Here is a 20,766-nt window from a genome sequence, read left to right on the forward strand (position 1 = left end):
CCTAGGATGGACCTCGGTTCAATTCCCCAACGTTCCATATCGTCCCCCAAGCCAGGAGCGATTTCTGAGCACATAGCCAAGAGTAACCCCTGAGCGTCACCAGGTGTGGCCTACCCCCACCAAAGTGGGTCTTTATTTAGCAGATAGTTTAAGATTATAAGGATTTACACGGGCAAAACTAAATTTAAATCGCATTTGAAACAGCTGGTTTCCATTTCAGTTATCTTTAGTAGCTAAAGATCAAAGTTAGAGCACTTGGGCCCCAAGAAGACAGAAGAGCAAATAAGGCACTTGGCCTTATAAAGTAGCTGGTCCTGGTTTGATTACTGGCACCAAATATGGTCTGCAGCGCTACTGGGTATTTGATCTCCACCCCAAAGCTAGAGATTTGAGGTAACTGATTCATTAAAAAGGTGAACTCTCATTACTGTCTTCAAAAATACCAACTTAAAATCATAGGACTGGAGACATGTAAGAATAAAAAACAGTCTTTTTTATCCTTTCCTACCATGTTTACCACTTCAAGCTATCCGAGACTACGGTAAACAAATTTTCTTTGAATACTTTATAAGTAAAGGAAAGAAGGTAGGAGAGCTAGTTATCAATCTAATGTTATAAAATATTCTCAAAGGGCCGGAGCGGTGGCACAAGCATTTGCCTTGCACGTGCTAACCTAGGACAAACCACTGTTCGATCCCCTGGCAGTCCCATATGGTCCCACCCTCCTCCTGCCCCCCCCCAAAAAAAACCTCAAATAAGTCTGTCTTTAAGCAGGTGCCTCATTCCTATTAATGAAAAAACAACCAACACAGTTCTGTGTGCCCACAACAACCTGGACAATAGGTGGGTGCCTTTGCAGTATAATATTAAAACATAAATGAATCAAAGTCCAACATGCTATAGATTAGCTTTGATTTTTTTCAGCTGGATGATGTAAGGCAAATCAGTATGTCTTTTGACAAAAATGACCTATCAAAGGAAAGATGGAAAGGATGAGTTTATGAATGGATGAATCTGTTCCTCTTTTCAGATGGACAACTAGAAGAGTGCCTTCTAAAGATAGTCAATTTATTATGATCTACAAAAACAGTACATTTGTATAGTCCAATGTGTAAATGCAGTGCTTTTATACATTAGTTACATAATTCAAGATATAATTAAGAAAACTTTGTATTTAAAGAAAAAGTCAAGAGTAGGGCAGTTCATTATTAAAAAAAAAAAAAAGTTTGCGTTAAAAAAAATAAATGTTTTTTAAAAACCCAGGATCCAGAAACTCAAGGCTGCTTTTTAATTTACTAAAATGAATGAATTCTGGGATACAACAAAAACCAAAAAAAACCTCACCTGTCAGGAAAGGAGGAGAAGACTGGTGAGAGAGAGACAGGCAAAGAAGGAAATCCCAGAAGGTTCCCTGCTGCCTGTGAGATGAGGAGAGATAGAAAGGCTGGTGGGAGAGAGAACCCAGAAAGAGAAACCCAAGTAGATTTCCTAGCTAGCTCTTAGAGGTAATAGTGTTAGTAAACAATTCAGAATAAAACTTAGTGAATAACAGTTTACTTTAAAAATACACTTCGAATAGGGTGAGGCAGCAGGCCCAGCAATCTGTTGTCACCCCCTCAAAAAGCAGCCAGTCTAGACTGGCACAGGGAGGGCACGCACATCCAGCATTTCCATTAAGAAACCTAGATTGAAGTTATTTTGATCCATTTAACTCAGACTCTTCTCTTTCCTGAAAACTTCAGACACCCCTCCCAAGCCCCAAATAAATAACTAAACTCAACTGTTTCTGATCTTTTTGAATTACAAGATTAAAACAATCTTGGGATTATCAAATTCCAAGAGAAGGAGGAGGGAAGAGTCCATTATAAATATATCTATAATGTAGATTTAGGTAGTTAAGTGTTGAGAGGGGGTCTAAAGAGAATTAAGGTAACAGTTGTAACTTTACTCATTCTTAAAAAAATAAAAAATCAAGCCTGTTACAGAGTAGGCTGAAAATTTATCCAAATATGTATATAAAAATGTCTTTCTACTTTCCAAACACCAAAGAAAACGGCAGTGGAGGAAAAGCAGAAACATTCTTGACTGTTTTTCATTTACACATAAATTAATATTTATAAGTGGCCATTGAATTGCAATGAGGGCTGGAGTTTTTGTTTTTGTTGTTTCGTTCAACAAAAAAATTCCCTCTCAAAATTTTTCTGAGGGCCCAGAAATGTATCTTATGCACTGGACTAACCAATTTATTTTGTCAATACTTAAGCTTAAGCACCTTAACTCACCCTTAAATCAGTCCTCTGAAAATGACAAACTCTTTGGAAAACGCTGTTCTGGAGGAGGGGAGGGTTAGCTAGCTGCAGGGTGCCCTCTTGTGGCCCAGAAGAATGACTGGACTCTTTTTCTGCATCTGAAGAGCACAGCATTGGATGGAGTGAGTCTCATGAAGGTCTCTATCTACTAAAGTAAAATAATCTCCAGGAGTAAGTAGTTAAATTGCATGTTTTAGGTCTGTTCACCATGAATTTCTATTATCAAAAGTCCACACTATGTTAGCAGTTTAGAGCATAAAGAAAAAGATGTGACCACAAGGGTTTAATGTTTTCTAAATATTCAATAAGTTATATGGAAAACTAAAATACTTGATGCCTTAAAATGCTATGCTGGTTAGGTTAAATGGGATGCCCTAGATGCAAATCATAGATTAACAAGAACGATAAATCCACTTTTTGCTAGTCATTAAACACAACCTGCAGAGGAAACTGATATAAAACGGATAACCAGAAATAAAAGCATGTATAAAGAGCTGAGATGTCAGATGAAGAATTAATCATTACTTCTCCTGCAGATAACAATGGGACAATAGTAGAGTTTTAAAAGTTTTAACTAAGCAAACAGTAAACAGAGATTTTTGGAAGAGAATAATGATCAAGTGACTAGAACAAACAGCATACATATATAAAACAGGACAGAAATATAGAAATGTTCTCTTCTGAGCAACTGTGGTTCATGATCAGAACCAGTAGTTATTTAACCAAGTCAAAATCTGGTAGATTTATTAGACATAATAGTTGCACTTAACACTAAAAACTGTTTAAAATTTAATTGGAGAACTACCAAAACTACAGAATTATATAACCGGGTATAATATTACAATTCACATTATCACTTGAAAGTCTCTAAAGTAAACTTTATTAATTTCCAGTTAATAAAACCAATCTCAAATAAGCTGAGTTTATAGTCTAATATTAATAAATATTTACCTCTCCCATTCCCCGAGATTCTAATGCAAGAGCTTGAAAATCATGATTCATTTCATCCACAAATCAAACCTGTTAAAAAACAGAAACAAGAATCAGAAGAACAAAATTTTTTTTATTTTTAAAGTGACAGATTCAACAACTTTTATAATATATTGCTTATTTCTGACATTAGAAGAAATTGATAAATAAGAATCTGTTCCTATTAACTGGCCAAAGGCAACAGAGCATGAAAATTGGTCTGCAGAACTGAATTTACATACTGTAGGCAGGGAATGAGGTGAATTGAGTGACAAGGTGTTAGAATTGTGTGTACATAAACCGTTGTCATACACAACATTTAAACCATGTGCCTATTAAAGTTAAAAAAAATTCCCTTTAGGGGCTGGAGCAGTGGCACAGCATTAAGGTGTCTGCTTTGCCCGTGCTAGCCTAGGATGGACCACAGTTTAATCCCCGGCGTCCCATATGGTCCCCCAAATGAGGAGTGATTTCTGAGCTCATAGCCAGAAGTAACCCTTGAGTCACCGGGTGTGGCCCAAAAACCAAAACATAAATAATTTTTAAAATTCCTATAAAGAATAAAACGTTGGTGGGAGGAGCCAGAGTGGTAGCACAGCAAGGAGAGCATTTACCTTACATGAGACCGACCTAGATCCAATCCCCAGCGTCCCATATGGTCCCCTGAGCTTGCCAAGAGTGATTCCTGACCAAAGAGCCAGGAGTGAGCCCTGAATGGTGCCAGGCAAAATTGGGTGGGGATGAGGAGAGTGGTGAAGAGAATGGTTTAGAGTTCATGATTTGCAAACAGGAGCCCAGGTTGGATCCCTGGAAGTACATGGACCCAACAACTGCTCAAAGTGACTCTTGAGCACTGATAAAGGAGTAGCCCCCAATACCACCAGGTACTGCCCTCTAAACAAAATAAAAACTGGTAGGGTACACATTCAAGGGGACAGTTATGCAATGGCTGTAAGCTGCAGCCTTTTCCAAAGTATATCAAGTTTGTTCTTACTAGGCTGACAATTGTTAACTGCCTCATGTTGTCCAGAATCAATATTCAAAGTTACCATGAATGTCCACACTGAATATCCACTGAACCAGGAGCATGTAACTAAGATCTAGGTAGAAACGATGTTCTCTGGCTGCAAATGATCAGTTCACAATCCCCAGAAGCAGGGCATTACCAAGTTTAATGGAAATGAGTCTGAAAGCATAGTTGCAGGCAAGAGGCTCATCTTAGATGACACATCCCAAATGACAGAGCCCTGGATAAACGGCAGGCACTGCATTCCACAAAGCATCCGAGCTGCCCCATGCCCACCCCCAAATTCATGTCCCACCCCTACGCCACTCCAACCCTGCTTTTCATCCAAACAAAGATTGTGGGAAAACAGGCTCCAGAATCTTGGGTTATTCTGTATGTCAAAAGAAACCTTTATTGATTTCTAACCCCTTCTCCCTCAAAAAGGGAAAATAAAGAACAGAAGCTAAACTTTTGATGTTGCAGTTCTCACAAAATCTTTGCATCACCTATTACATTTAAAATTTTTCAAGTTGGAAAGTAAAACCCAAGATTTGATTTCAATATGGAAATTTTAATTCTAATGCTTATGTCATGCATGTATTTAGCTGGAAAACTGTCACTTATAAAGATAAAGCTATCTGGGGCCGAAGAGACAGCATGAAGGTAGGGTGTTTGCCTTACATGCAGAAGGACAGTGGTTCGAACCCCAGCATCCCATATGGTCCCTGAGCCTGCCAGGAGCGATTTCTGAGCACAGAGCCAAGAGTAACCCCTGAGTGCTGCCGGTGTAGCCCCACCCCCCCCAAAAAAATATAAAGGCTATTTTTCATCAAACATGTAAACATAAAAGTGATGTACATTAAGAGCTGCGAGAGGCTTCCAAGAGCAGCTGGTTAGGGTGAGTGATTAATTGGACCACTAGAGGGAGACAAAGTGCCTCTGTGTCCCCTAGCAGGCAGTAAGAGGGGATCACTAGTTCCTGAAGACGGAATGTTTCAGCATGCCGTATACTGGGCGTATATAACCCCTGTAGTATATGAAAAAGTTTCCATAAGATTATCCTTGGAATTGTTGTATATAAAAGTGTTTCCTTAGGATTGTTCTGTGACTATTGCCCCACCTAGCCCTTCCAGGTGGGGCGCTGTGGAGTTGGCAATAAATAGCTTGATGGACAGGGGAGAGGGGCTTTCTGTGAAAGCTGCCGGCTGCAGGAGGATTCTCTGGCTCTCTTTGCCCAATCTTTTACACCCTATCCTTCTTGTCTGTGTGGATTATTATTTGCTGCGGATAAATATTACCAAGGTCTTCCCCCGAAAGGGGACAAAGGGATGGGAAGTAATTTCTCATTCTGGGGACTGTTCTTGGATTCACAAATACCCAGCAAAGTTAACAGCGAAGATACATAGCAAACCCCGACTTTTTGTTTTGTTTTGTTTTGTTTCTGGGTTACACCCAGCAGCGCTCAGGGGTTACTCCTGGTTCTACACTCAGAAATCGCTCCTGGCAGGCTCAGGGGACCATATGGGATTCGAACCACCGTCCTTCTGCATGCAAGGCAAATGCCCTATCTCCATGCTCTCTCTCAGGCCCAACGGCCCCCAACTTTTAATTAGTTTTTCATGGGTTAAAAAGTCGTCTTAGGGGGCCCGGAGAGATAGCACAGTGGTGTTTGCCTTGCAAGCAGCCGACCCAGGACCTAAGGTGGTTGGTTCAAATCCTGGTGTCCCATACGGTCCCCCGTGCCTGCCAGGAGCTATTTCTGAGCAGACAGCCAGGAGTAACCCCTGAGCAACACCGGGTGTGGCCCCCCAAAACAAAACAAAACAAAACAAAAAGTCGTCTTTTTTTTTTTTTTTTTTGGTTTTTGGGCCACACCCAGTAACGCTCAGGGGTTACTCCTGGCTATGCGCTCAGAAGTTGCTCCTGGCTTGGGGGACCATATGGGACACCGGGGGATCGAACCGCGGTCCGTCCAAGGCTAGCGCAGGCAAGGCAGGCACCTTACCTTTAGCGCCACCGCCCGGCCCCTACAAAAAGTCGTCTTAGGGGCCGAAGAGATAGCATGGAGGTAAGGCGTTTGCCTTTCATGCAGGAGGTCATCGGTTCAAATCCCAGCACCCCATATGGTCCCCCTGTGCCTGCCAGGAGCAATTTCTGAGGAGCCTGGAACCACAAATAACCCCTGAGCCCTGTCGGGTGTGACCCAAAAAACCACACACACACCAAAAAAGTCATCTTAAATGCCAGAAAATACAGTATATTGAGCCAAAGAAAGTAGGCTGGAGTGAATGCTTTGTGAAGCCAGGTCCAGATTTGATTGCTAGTACCTCAAAGTCCCCTGTATTGCTGAGATATAGCCCCCAAGGACTCGACTGACAGCATCGGGTGTAAATTCCCCTCTCCCCGCAAAAAATCTAAAGAAAATTTCTGATAGGGTGGGCAGGAGATGACTCAGTGCCTCCTGCCCTGAAAGTCCAAGGCCTTGAGTTTGATTTTTGGTTTCTTTGATTTATGGCTGCCTATGTTTGAACACAATACTGGCAGCTCTGCTATTTGTGATCCCTAGTACCAATTGTTGTACACCAAAACTAGGAAAGATGTGTGAACACCAGGCCAGGAATGAAATCCTGCAAGCACTGCAACGGGGGGGGGGGGGGGGGGGGAGAGAGGAGAGAGGAGAGAGGAAGAGTGGGAGAGAGGGAGAGAGGGGGGGGGGGAGAGAGAGAGAGAGAGAGAGAGAGAAATCCTGCAAGCACTGCAACAGGGGAGAGAGAGAGAGAGAGAGAGAGAGAGAGAGAGAGAGAGAGAGAGAGTGTGTGTGTGTGTGTGTGTGTGTGTGTGTGTGTGTGTGTGTGTGTGTGTGTGTGTGTGTGTGTTCCTGCTCTTATAATTACAACATTAAGGGAGAGAAGAAAATGAAGAGAGTAAAAATAAGGACCAGTTTCTTTACCCTATAGCAGAGGAAAGTGATGTGTGTGTGTTTGTTGGTGTGTGTGTGTTCCTGCTCTTACAACTACAACATCAAGGGAGAGAAGAAAATGGAGAAAAGAGGGGCCGGGCGGTGGCGCTGGAGGTAAGGTGCCTGCCTTGCCTGCGCTAGCCTAGGACGGACCGCGGTTCGATCCCCCGGTGTCCCATATGGTCCCCCAAGAAGCCAGGAGCAACTTCTGAGCGCATAGCCAGGAGTAACCCCTGAGCGGCACAGGGTGTGGCCCAAAAACCAAAAAAAAAAAAAAAATGGAGAAAAGAGTAAAAATAAGGACCAGTTTCTTTACCCTATAGCAGTGGTGGGCAACCTTTTTTTTTCAACTGAGCCAAATCTCCCCAAAACCACGACTGAAATTTATTTTGAGAGCCACATTTTTAAAACCGAAAATACATAGGATGGTACACTGTTTTTAGTTTCAGTAAGTTTTTATTGAGAATATTCTACATGCAAGTATCCACATAGGTCGGGAGGATACGAATAACACAACTAATAAAACAAAAACTTTAGGGCCCGGAGAGATAGCACAGCGTTTGCCTTGCAAGCAGCGATCCAGGACCAAAGGTGGTTGGTTCGAATCCCGGTGTCCTATATGGTCCCCTATGCCTGCCAGGAGCTATTTCTGAGCAGACAGCCAGGAGTAACCCCTGAGCACCGCCGGGTATGGCCCAAAAACCAAAACAAAAAAAAAAAAAAAAAAAAACTTTAGAACGACATTATTTATCGATAACGCTAAATTCCGTAAAATTTGCCTTACAATGTAGAGAAAATTACATCCTGACGATGACTGATAAAGTCACAAACTTTAATGTGAACTTGGCCTTGGTTCTGATCAGAGCTGTGTGGAGCCGGCCGCCAGGCCTGCACACAGGACGCGCACTGACAGGCTAGGAGCAGAGTCCTGACTCCTGGAGTGGCCGCACCGCACACAGAAGGCATTAAAAAGTAGAGAGTCGAGGCCAGAGAGGTGGCGCTAGAGGTAAGATGTCTGCCTTGCAAGCACTAGCCAAGGAAAGGACCACGGTTCGATTCCCCTGGCGTCCCAGATGGTCCCCCCAAGCCAGGGGCAATTTCTGAGCATGTAGCCAGGAATAACCCCTGAGCATCAAACGGGTGTGGCCCCCCCCCCAAAAAAAGTATAAAGAGCCACATGTGGCTTGCCGACCACTGCCCTATAGCATATTTTGCACAAAAGTTTAAATTACTTTTTCATCAGTGACCAAAGTCACTACAGGCACACATGTGCTCCTTAGGCCATGCACATGGTACCCACATACACATGTCACTGCATCTTCCCTGATTTAAAGGCTGGGTTGTGTACCAGGGCTCTCCCCACCTTTGAAGAAGTCCGCGCTTTCTCTCCCAACCATCACTTCCGCTGGATTTCCAAATAAAGCTTATTTTTATTTGCAATAAAAACTAAAAGGGGCTGGAGCAATGGCACAAGCGGTAAGGCATCTGCTTTGCACACACTTGCCTAGGATGGTCTGCAATTTGATCCCCTGGCATCCTATATGGTCACCCCTTCCCCAACCCAGAAGATCTCTGAGCGTGTATCCAGGAGTAACCCCTGGGCATCACCAGGTATGGTCCAAAATCTAAAACAAAACAAAACAAATAACTAATTTGGTCTTTTCTTTTTTTGGGGGGGGGCCACATCTGGTGACACTCAGGGGTTACCCCTGGCTATGCACTCAGAAATCACTCCTGGCTTGGGGGACCACATGGGATGCTGGGGATAGAACCCAGGTCCATCCTGGGTCAGTCGTGTGCAAGGCAAACACTACCACGGCCCTGCATCTTTCCTTTCTAACACTAATACCCAATAACTTAATTCAACCTCTTATCTCACTTATAATCTCCCTCAGTCTTATTTCATTCTACAATCTAATCCCCCACATCCAGTCACTTTTCTGCCTGGTATTATAGCCACACACCATCCCCTGCCGCCACCTAACTTAGTTTTGAGATAGGTTCTAGAATCCTGTTAAGTTCCTAAAATCTAGGACTGTACTGATCCCTATTCTGCTGTTTTCTCTATATGTACACACCAATAATAAAGTAGAATTTAAAGTAAAGATTACCAGCAAGTTACAGCATTTAACAATATGTTAAAAATGAGTTTCATAGAATTGGAAGAGTAGCTGCTATAAGACCAAAACATCCTTCAGGTTACCTATAAACTCCAAATAAAATCGAAATACAAATGGGGGGGGGGGGCGCAACACAGATAGTACAAAGGTTAAGGCACTTGGCTGACCTATGCTTGAGTTCAGTCCCCCAAGCACTAGTCATGAGCGATCCCTGGGCAGAAAGTCATGAGTAAGCCATGTGCACTGCTGAGTGCGCTCCCAAAACAAAAAATACATACATTAAAACAAGGCAATGGCTAACAAAATACATAAGGAAGGCCTGGAGAGATAGCACAGCGGCGTTTGCCTTGCAAGCAGCCGATCCAGGACCAAGGGTGGTTGGTTCGAATCCTGGTGTCCCATATGGTCCCCCGTGCCTGCCAGGAGCTATTTCTGAGCAGACAGCCAGGAGTAACCCCTGAGCACCGCCGGGTGTGACCCAAAAAACAAACAATACAAACAAACAAACAAACAAAAAAACATAAGGAAAACACTTAAAAAGACTGGCACTTTTTTAATATTAAGGATATGCTCATCAGGAGGTATGGCTGTATCCAAAATACTGCCTAGACAGGACAGTTTTAGAGATTAGAGGCTTAAACAAGGACAATGTGGGGAAACAGACATGCTAACTAAAACTGAGGAACAATCTCAGAGACAATAAAATTCTGTTCACAACTTCTGCACAGATATTTAGACAACCTCCATGATGGCACATAAAAGGAGCAAACCTCAAAATTAAGTAAACAGAAATATCTGAGGACCACTAGTGTTTTAGGAGTTTAGATATCTGTCTCATGAAAACAGAATAAAATAAAAATAAAACCAGTATTTACCATAGAACAGAAAAGAATCTAAATCTTATCGATGTGTCCAGGACACAATTCCAACCAATCATATGCAGACACAAGAACATAAACATACTTTATTATTTTCTAAAGGGCCAGGGCTGAGAGGGCTGAGCACGTGTTTAACATCTAAGAGCCCAAGGATCAATCCCCAGAACCATTGGATTAGGCCCGAACAAAGAAAATAAACCCTAAAGCAGGAGAGAAAACATGACAGGCTTAAGTCATGCTCTGCTTACAAGAAGCCAAGAGGCCTACCCTAGCCACATGCAGTTCCCCCAAGAATAGGGTTAACACCTTAGTATGGCCCAAAAACAAAAAGATGATTTATCAAAACACCTAATACTCTCCCCCTTAGCCCTGATTATAAAGAGGTTACATGATTCAAATTCTCCATTGTGGCCAGGAAAATGGGAGGCTGCAAAATACTACTCCTCTGGTGTAAAATGGCAACCCCTGGGGGCCTCTGGTTCAACATAGGGGCCAACAGTAGCCTGGGATGCAGTATTAAGTGGGATATGCTTTCTGCTTATTCCCTTCGGAAGACAGACTGGGAGAGGAGAGCAATAAAGGACCAGTGTAGTGTATCTGAAGACAGATCAGCAGTGTTCCAATCTGAGCAAGGTGGGGGGAAATCATCTATGGCACAACACTAAAAAGTTTCACTTAACTGAAGTCCTAGAAAGGAGACAGAATGGGAAAGAAAATGTATTAAGACATGTCAGAAATTCCCTCAAAGTAGAAAACATACATAAATTGTACAGATGTGAACATCAGACAAGACGAACGAGATGGCAGGTGGTCCCCTATCAACACACACAATAAAAGTGCTAAATAATAATAATAATAATAATAATAATAATAATAATAGCAGGTAAAAGAAAGATACCAATATAAATGACTACTAAATTTTCACTATGGGGACCAGACCAGATTTACAGGGCCAGAGCCAGAATACAAAGCAGTGAAAAAGATGCCAACCTAGAAATTTATATAAGGTGAAAATATCCTCTGTGACTACAGGCTAAGATTTTTTTGTTTTTGTTTGGTTTTTGGGTCACACCTGGAAGTGCTCAGGGATTACTCCTTGCTCTATGCTCAGAAATCGCTCCTAGCAGGTTCAGGGGACCATATGGGATGCTGGAATTTGAACCACCCTCCTTCTTCATACAAGACAAACGCCCTACCTCCATGCTATCTCTCAGGCCCTAAGTGAAAGTTTTTTTTTTGCTTTTGGGTCACACCCGGCGCAGCTCAGAGGTTACTCCTGGCTCTCTGCTCAGAAATAGTTCCTGGCAGGCACAGGGGACCATATGGGACACTGGGATTCGAACCAACCACCTTTGGTCCTGGATCGGCTGCTTGCAAGGCAAACGCCGCTGTGCTATCTATCTCTCCGGGCCCAAGTGAAAGGTTTTTATTTTTTGTTCTGGGGCCACATCCAACAGTGCTAGGGAACATGTGGCGCTGAGGGTTGAACCTGGGTCAGCCTCATGCAAGGCAAGCACCTATCCACTGTACTATCTCTTTGGCTCAATATTTTTATTTTAGGGTCTTTTCCGGAAGAGCCAGACCTAGTAGTGCTAAGGGGCTACTCCTGGCTCTATGCTAAGGGACCATATGTGATGCTAGGATTAAACTTGGGTCAAACTCATACAAGGCAAAGCACCTCACCTGCTGTATTCTCTTTGGCCCAGTATTTTTATTTCTGGGTTTTTTAGCAGGGAGGGAACAACATGGAATGAGGGACCAAACCCTGGCTGGCCCATGCAAGCTAAGCGCTTTATCTATTGTACTATCTGGCCCACTACAGTATCACTTCAGTCCTGATATGCTTAAAAATAATTCTTTAGGGCCGAAGAGATAGCATGGAGGTAGGGTGTTTGCCTTTCATGCAGAAGGTCATCAGTTCAAATCCGGCTTCCCATATGGTCCCCCGTGCCTGCCAGAGGCAATTTCTGAGCATGGAGCCAGTAGTTTCCCCTGAGCACTGCCTGGTGTGACCCAAAACCACAAAAAAAGTAAATACATAAATAAATAAATAAAATAATAATAATAATAATAATTCTTTAGAAGCCAGAGCAATAGGACAGGAGTAGGGCATTTGCCTTAAATGCAGCCAACCCCCACAGACCTCAGTTCGATTCCCAGCAGCCCATATGGTCCCCCAAGCCTGGCAGGGGCGATTTCTGAGTGCACAGACAGGAGTAACCCCTGAGCACTGCTGAGTGTGACCCAAAAACAAACAAACAAACAAAAAACATTCTTTAGGTTAATAAGAACAGATGGAAATCCAGATTATCACCTAGGAATCATAATATCAGAAATGCTAAGTGTACATAAATACAAAGAACTTTCTCTTAATTCTCCAAAACAGGCCCAGAGAAGTAGTGTGAGGGTTGGAGGCAATGGCCTTGCAAGGGATCTAGTCATGAATTCAGATCCCAATGTTCCACATGAACCAAATGTGATCCTATGGTCTGTGATCCCCATCACCTAAAGCAATTTCTAGCAGCACCACAGCCAAGTGTGGGCATCACAGGGAGGGATACAAGACACCTGAGTGCCATGGCCAGGACGTGCAAACCCTGAAAAGCAGGACTGAAGAATGTGCAAGCACCACGTTCAAGTGTGTGCATGCAATTCCCGGTCATTGAAACAATAGAAAGGGATAAGGAGAAGGGAAAATATTTTTATTTAATCTTAAATATTTTTCAAATCACAATTCAAATGAACCATTTCTACACTGTATTATGGACTTTACATGCAGAGGAACTCATCTACATGCACCTACTTATTATTCAGTCACCATGACACTTAATTTTAAAGCAGAATCTAGTTTGAGGTCAAAATATCATGGACTTCTGAAAATGATTAAATGAGACTATAACTTGTAGGCATGCATCATTGAATTCATTTGGGTGGTAAAAAAAAAAAAAAAAAAAGAACCAACAAAACAATCAAACAAAACCCTTATAAACTTTTGGTGGTGATTGGGGAAAAGCTAGAGCCCATCCCAAGCAAAACAAGAGCTCTACATCAAGCTACACTCCACCATCCCCATACATATAGTTAAGTAGATTTCTGCCTAGGTTTTTAATGCCCAGCAATACATGTGGTCTCTAATATGCTGCCAGGTCTGGTTTCAAGTCCAAAATAATAATGCATCCAAGTAAGACTCAAATAAGACTTAAGAGTATCAATTCTGAGGTTCTTAGGGACTTGATCTGAGCTGAATGCCTGTTAGCCTTTAGACCTCCCACCTTGATCTGAACATCTGTATGCTATATCCTGACTTTTTAATTCACAATACCTACAGATACCCAAATGTGACCGACAATTAAAAGTAAACAGCGGAGCCAGAGCGGTGGTGCAAGTGGTAAGGCATCTGTCTTGCCCACTCTAGCCTAGGAGGGAACTCAGTTCGATCCCCCATGTCCCATATAGTTCCCCAAGCCAGGGGCGATTTCTGAGTGCAGAGCCAGGAGTAACCCAAGTGTCACCAGGTGTGACCCAAAACTCCAAAAAAAAAAAAAAAAAGTAAACAGCCTTTCATAGAAGAAAATTGCCTTTAACAAATATAGAAATAAATGGTAAAGTTTCTTAGGAAAGAAATTAAAACACGGTTCTCTTCCTCTCACAGATCTGCTTTTTTGTTAAACCAGTTTGCCCTACCAGTGGGACTCAATCCCAAGCACAAAACCTAAATATCAAAAAACTTTATGTAGGAAGATGTTCAAAGTGCTTCTTGCATATCCTGAAATGATAAACTGCTTAACTTCCACAGTATGTGATATAACATATGGAATATCACATAAGCTATTAAATTTTTGTGGGGCTGCAAAGATAGATCAGTGTATAGGGTGTTTGTTTGCCTTGAACACTGTCAACCTGGGTTCAATCTCCGGCATTCCGTAAGGTCCCCCATACCCTGTCGAGAGTGATTCTTGAGTACAGAGCCAGGAGTTATTGAGTATCACCAATTGTGGCCAAAAAACAACAAAACAAGATGTTTGTAACTAAGAAAATGTTTGTTAATGTAAAGAAACTGAAAATTGATATAATAAAAGTATGTATCATTCATAATATATTTACACATCATACATTTGGCAAAGGTCTAGTATTCAAACTACATCAAGCACTTAAAAAAAAAAATAAAAGCACAGGGCCGGGCGGTGGTACTAGAGGTAAGGTGTCTGCCTTGCCAGTGCTAGCCTAGGACGGACCGGCATCCCATATGGCCCCCCAAGCCAGGAGTGACTTCTGAGCGCATAGACAGGAGTAACCCCTGAGCGTCACCGGGTGTGGCCCAAAATAACAAAATAAATAAAAGCACAGGGACCAGAGTGGTGGCACAAGCGGTAAGGCGTCTGCCTTGCCCGCCATAGCCTAGAATGGACCTCAGTTTGATCCCCGGTGTTCCATATGGTCCCCCAAACCAGGGGTGATTTCTGAGCACACAGCCAGAGGTAACCCCTGAGCATCACCAGGTATGGCCCAAAAACTAAAAAATAAAAAAAAGCCCATAATGCTAACAAATAAAACCTATTCAGAATGAGAAAAGCTTTACAGTCGTATCTCCAAAGATGAAAATATATCACTAGTTATGAAAAAATGCAAATCAAAATGGCATTGACATTCAACATACGCCATTAAGAATCGTTTATATCAAACAAACTGAAAACGAGGCCAGAGACATTTTGACAAAGTGCTGAAGTGCAAACTTGTGGGGACCTGATTGTGGTGCACAGCGCAATGTAGGTTCTCTGAGCACCACTGGGCCCAAGTAACACAGGATTCAAAGTATTGAACTGTCTGGTCTGCATAGTTGAACCAAGTAACACAGAGTGACCTGAATATCCTAAAACATTCTTAGGAATGAACTTTATTCTAAAAAATCAAAAAGCCAGAAACATGCTGGGATGCAATGCAAAAGGATCCCTCACATACTTAACAAGACTGACAGGTTCTGCCTCTATAAAAAATAGTATCAAGATTTTCTCAAAATAGGGGCCGGAGAGATAGCATGGAGGTAAGGCATTTGCCTTGCATGCAGAAGGTCAGTGGTTCAAATCCCGGCATCCCATATGGTCCCCCGAGCCTGCCAGGAGCGATTTCTGAGCGTAGAGCCAGGAGTAACCCCTGAGCACTGCCGGGTGTGACCCAAAAACCAAAAAAAAAAAAAAAAAAGATTTTCTCAAAATATTCAAAACTGGGCTCAAGCACAAGGCCCAAGTTCAATCTAAGGGATCCACAAAGTACCAAGGGAAGCTCCTCAAAACTGGAGCCTGATGAGAAAGAGTATAGCAGGTAAGGCTCCTTCCTGCCGTGTACAGGCTGATCCAAGTTTGATAGTTTGATATCCAGGACTGCATTTTTACAATTCCACCCGGGGTGATCTGAGTCTGAGCACAGGAGTAACTACACCACTCCCCCATCAAAAAAAATCAGGGGCTGGAACAGTGGCACAAGCAGTAGGGCATTTGCCTTGTATGCACTGACCTAGGACAGACCTCGGCTTAATCCTACGGCATCCCACAACAGGAGCAATTTCTGAGCGCATAGCCAGGAGTAACCCGAGTGCTACCAGGTGTGGCCCAAAAATAAAAAAAGAAGAAGAAATGCATGGGCCAGAGAGACAATATGACAGGTAGAGTGCCTGCCTTGCCTGAGATCAACCTGGCATACCAAAATTAGAACTACAGCATTTTAACTATATATGTATGACATTTAATCTGTATTAACATTGTAATATTATAATTTCCATATTGAAATTAAATTTTATGGGGCCAGAAAGATAGCATAAAGGTAAGGCGTTTGCCTTTCATGCAGAAGGTCAGTGGTTCAAATCCCGGCATCCCATATGGTCCCCCGAGCTTGCCAAGAGCAATTTTTGAGTGCAGAGCCAGGAGTAACTCCTGAGCGCTGCTGGGTATGACCCAAAAAACAAAAAACTACGGCTATTAAATACACAATAGTGAACAAATTATTTTGCTTTACAAAATGTAAATTCAAATCATGAGATCAACTAATATCTAAATAATAACTATTTGTAAATGCCTTTATAAGTATATATGTTGGTCTTTTTTTTTTTTTTTTTTTTGGTTTTTGGGCCACACCCGGCCGGCGGTGCTCAGGGGTTACTCCTGGCTGTCTGCTCAGAAATAGCTCCTGGCAGGAAGGGGGGACCATATGGTACACCGGGATTCGAACCAACCACCTTTGGTCCTGGATCGGCTGCTTGCAAGGCAAACGCCGCTGTGCTATCTCTCCGGGCCTAATATGTTGGTCATTTTATTTATCATTGTGGTAGCCACAATGGAACTGGGAATCAAACTCAGGGCTTCATGAAGACAGGCATGTGTCATACCACTTGATTCCAATCCAGGTCACACATGCTCATTTTAACAGAAAATGGGCAAAGTTCATGTGACTGTTTTGTACTGTTGGAGGTATTTGCCAACATAACACAAATATGAGCCAAAGATAACTGAAAGGGTCTGTAGCTCATGCAGGAGGCCCAGGTTCAATAGCCAACAAACATCACGTGGGCTAGAAAAGGGGCCTGAGCATTAGCACTAGAGATAAGGTGTCTGTATCTGCCTTGCAAGCGCTAACTTAGGACAGACCACGGTTTGAACCCCTGGCATCCCATATGTCCCATATGGTCCCCCGTGCCTGCCAGGAGCAAATTCTGAGCACACAGCCAGGAGTAACCCCTGAGTGTCAATGGGCGTGGCCCAAAAAAACAAACAAAAAATAAAAGATGGGCCAGCATATCCTTGGCCAACCCTGGAGCAATAACCCAGGAGTGACTCAAGCACTGCCAAGTGTATTCCAACAAGACCCTCAAAAAGAATCATCATATATACTAAGTCCTTCAGATTCTCTCAAATTACAAAGCATTTCAGTAATTTTTTTTTTTTTTTTTTTTTTGGTTTTTGGGCCACACCCGGCAGTGCTCAGGGGTTACTCCTGGCTGTCTGCTCAGAAATAGCTCCTGGCAGGCACGGGGGGACCATATGGGACACCGGGATTCGAACCAACCACCTTTTGGTCCTGGATCGGCTGCTTGCAAGGCAAACGCCGCTGTGCTATCTCTCCGGGCCCAGTAATTTTTTTTTTTGACTTTTGGGTCACACCTGGCAGCGCTCAGGGGTTACTCCTGGCTCTACACTCAGAAATCACCCCTGGCAGGTACGGGGGACGAAATGGGATGCCAGGATTCGAACCACCATCCTTCAGCATGGAAGGCAGATGCCTTACCTCCAGGCAATCTCTCTGGTCCCCAGTTCAGTAATTTTTAATTCTGTAATAAAGCATTCTCTCAAATGGTTTCTTCTGGGAAATAAAATAAATGTTTAGAGAAGATCTACACGAAAAAAAAAATTAAAAAAATTAAAAAATAAAAAAAGGGGACTGGCCGGGGGGGAAAAAAAAAGATCTACATGTGAAAACCTCAAACGAGTCTTTTGATGCTTTTAGATATTACCTAAGCAAACAAAATAGCTTAGAAAGAAATGAAAAATAACAAAACTTTAGAAAACTTAAACAATATAAAGGAGCTTTGAAAATATAAAGGACATATATTAAATAAGCCTCCTTTCAAAATCAGTTCTTCTAAGTAAACATTTTTATGATTTAATTTGCTATCCTAAAAGTAGAACAAGCAGATGTAATATGCTTCATGATGTAGTATAATATGAAACAGCACCACCACTGACAAAATTTACTGCTTTAGTGGGTGGAGCACTCAACTTCAATCTAATAAAGCCATTAAGTTGGGAAACTGGCATATTAGAAATATGAGAGCTAGGAGAACAGAGCCATTAAGTAGCACAAGGAAGAACCGGAGAGATAGCATGGAGGTAGTGTGTTTGCCTTGCATGCAGAAGGATGGTGGTTCGAAGCCCGGCATCCCATATGGTCCCCCGAACCTGCCAGGAAGAGATTTCTGAGCACAGAGCCAGGAGTAACCCCTAAGCGCTGCCAGGTGTGACCCAACCCCCCTCCCCAAATAACACAAGGAAATATTCTGGGCTGGAGATCAAGTACAAAAGGATAAAGAGTGCATACCTTGCATGCAGCTAATCCAGTTCAATCCCCAGCACCAGTTATGGGCCCCCAAATCCTGCCAGGTGTGATTCCATAGAGGCAGAACCAGGAGTGAGCCCTGAGCACCACTGAGTGTGCTGACCCTAACCCCTCAAAAGACATCATCTATCTTCTCAAACTAGAGATTCACCAATTTATTTGTCCTGACTTCCTTAAAAAAAAAAAACAAAAAAACAACAAACAAAAAAAAAAACAGTGCCTCATGAACATCTATTTTCTTCTCTCCTCCCTCTCCCCCCTCTCTCTCTCCCTCTTCCCCCCTCTCCTCCTCTCCCCCTCCCTCCCTCCCTCCCCCCCTCTCTCTCTCCCTCTTCCCCCCTCTCCTCCTCTCCCCCCTCCCTCCCTCCCTCCCCCCCCCTCTCTCTCCCTCCCTCCCCGCCCCCCTCTCTTTGGTTTCTGGGCCACACCTGGTGACACTAAGGGCATACTCCTGACTAAGAGCTCAGAAATTGCTCCTGGCTTGAGGCACCATACGGGACATTAGGTATCCATCCTGGATCAGCTGTGTGAAATCAGACAAATGTCCTACTGCTGTGCTATTGCCCCAGCCCCCTGAACATCTATTTTCTTTAAGTAAACAAATATAAAAGAAAATTCCAACTGAAAAGGCTACTTACTTAGCACCTTCCCCACTGAGTTGTTCCAGGAGGCAGTGTCGCTCGGGTTGGAAAATATTTCTAATGAATGAGAAATTTTTAAAGGGAAACTATTAGTTAATAGTATAACCATTAAAATTTCAAATGTGCAAAAGGTTAACACGCATGCCTTACATGCAACTGATCCAACTAGATTCCCAAGTATCAGTCACGGGTACCACCCAATGCACATACACACTGTCAGGGTAACCCTAGTGATCTCTAGCATGGACCACAGGGCTTTCAGCAGTAATGCATTCTCAGGCCCTCACACTGAACCACAGGCCGAGTTGACCAAGAATCTCAGAAACTTTCCCACCACCACCATCACAAAATACCTTGGAAAAAAAATAACCTGGGGGAAATCTAATATCGACTGGGTATTAAATGATATTAAGTGTTTTTAATTGCCACATTATGAGACTTTCCCCCCCCCCTTTTTTTTTTTTTGGTTTTTTGGGCCACACCCATTTGATGCTCAGGGGTTACTCCTGGCTAAGCGCTCAGAAATTGCCCCTGGCTTGGGGGGACCATATGGGACACCGGAGGATCGAAACATGGTCCTTCCTTGGCTAGCGCTTGCAAGGCAGACACCTTACCTCTAGCGCCACCTCTCCGCCCCCCCCCCCCTTTTATGGTTTTTGGGTCACACCCGGTGGCACTCAAGGTTACTCCTGGCTCTGCACTCAGAAATCGCTCCTGGCGGGCAAGGGGGACAATACGGGATGCTGGGATTCGAACCACGTTAGGTCCTGGGTCGGCTGCATGCAAGGCAAACGCCCTACTGCCATGCTATCTCTGGCCCAGGAAGACATTTTTAATGTCTATCATGAAGACAATTTATGTTTAAGTTGATGTTTTCTAGTATATGAATTAAGAATTTCCATGTTGTTTGTGAATGACCATGAGGATACACAGTATCATTTTGTTTAGTAATTTATACAATTAAATGCACATAAGAATAATGCAGAGGGCCATATGAAATACATAGCATTTAAGAACTAGAACAATTTAAACAAACTCCCTTAAAATTTGTAAAAGGGGGCCTGATGGATAGTACAGCAGGTAGGGCACTTGCCCAGCACACAAGCTAATGTAGAATTAATCCTCTGCATCCCATATGGACCCATGAGCCCCACCAGAGTAATTCCTGAGTGCAGAACAAGGCAGCCCTGATTGAACACTGCCAGTATGGCCAGCTCTCCCCACTCTGAAATTATAAAAGGTGTCTTGGCGACTAGTTTATTTGATATAGGATACAATCTGCTGTATAGAATTTACGTATTACTTCCCCAAGCATTACTTCCCTACCCACCCACCTCCGAAAACCTGACTTTCAAGTGAAAACCTCTGAACTAATACAACAGAATATATTTGGCATAATTCAGTCTTTGAACTAAGATCATGTAGGTACACTGCATCAAATTCTCACTACAACACTACAAAACAGATTGAGTTTTCTACTTTACAAGTAAGCAAATTATGGTCAATTCTACCTTTACAGAAAATAACACTCAAGAAGCAGGGATGCAATGTTTAATAAAATGCAAATCTTAAAAAAGACTACACAGAAAGTTACTGTTCTTTTCCCTATTAACAAAATATAAATCACAAGCCAGCAGAGATCAATTACACATACAATCAAATATGGTGATCTAAATGCCCTTGTCCCCAATCTTCCTTTTCTTCACAAATAGGACAAAATCCTCAGCCTGGCTCAAATATTGTTTCCTCAATAAAATCCACTTTAATACTGTTTAATGCTA

At 42.8% G+C, this 20,766-nt stretch overlaps 1 protein-coding gene across 9 annotated transcripts in view; it reads right to left on the reverse strand.

Moving 5' to 3' along the window:
- The window catches only part of PUM2 (pumilio RNA binding family member 2), an 81,527-nt gene extending 62,526 nt beyond the window's left edge, over nucleotides 1-19,001 (reverse strand). For 6 of the 9 annotated variants that reach the window (XM_049784815.1, XM_049784820.1, XM_049784819.1 and 3 more), the window contains exons 1-2: nucleotides 18,983-19,000; nucleotides 3,261-3,329 (exon numbers count right to left, since the gene is read on the reverse strand). In XM_049784815.1, coding sequence (XP_049640772.1) covers nucleotides 3,261-3,311 — 51 coding nt within the window. In that variant the 5' untranslated portion in view covers nucleotides 3,312-3,329; nucleotides 18,983-19,000. Of the gene's footprint in view, nucleotides 1-3,260; nucleotides 3,330-18,982 lie in introns of those variants that run through there. The other 3 variants (XM_049784822.1, XM_049784821.1, XM_049784813.1) reach the window with 2 other exon arrangements.
- Nucleotides 19,002-20,766: the final 1,765 nt, after the last annotated feature.

The sequence above is a fragment of the Suncus etruscus genome, chromosome 12 (assembly GCF_024139225.1).
Source record: "Suncus etruscus isolate mSunEtr1 chromosome 12, mSunEtr1.pri.cur, whole genome shotgun sequence".
NCBI lineage: Eukaryota > Metazoa > Chordata > Mammalia > Eulipotyphla > Soricidae > Suncus > Suncus etruscus.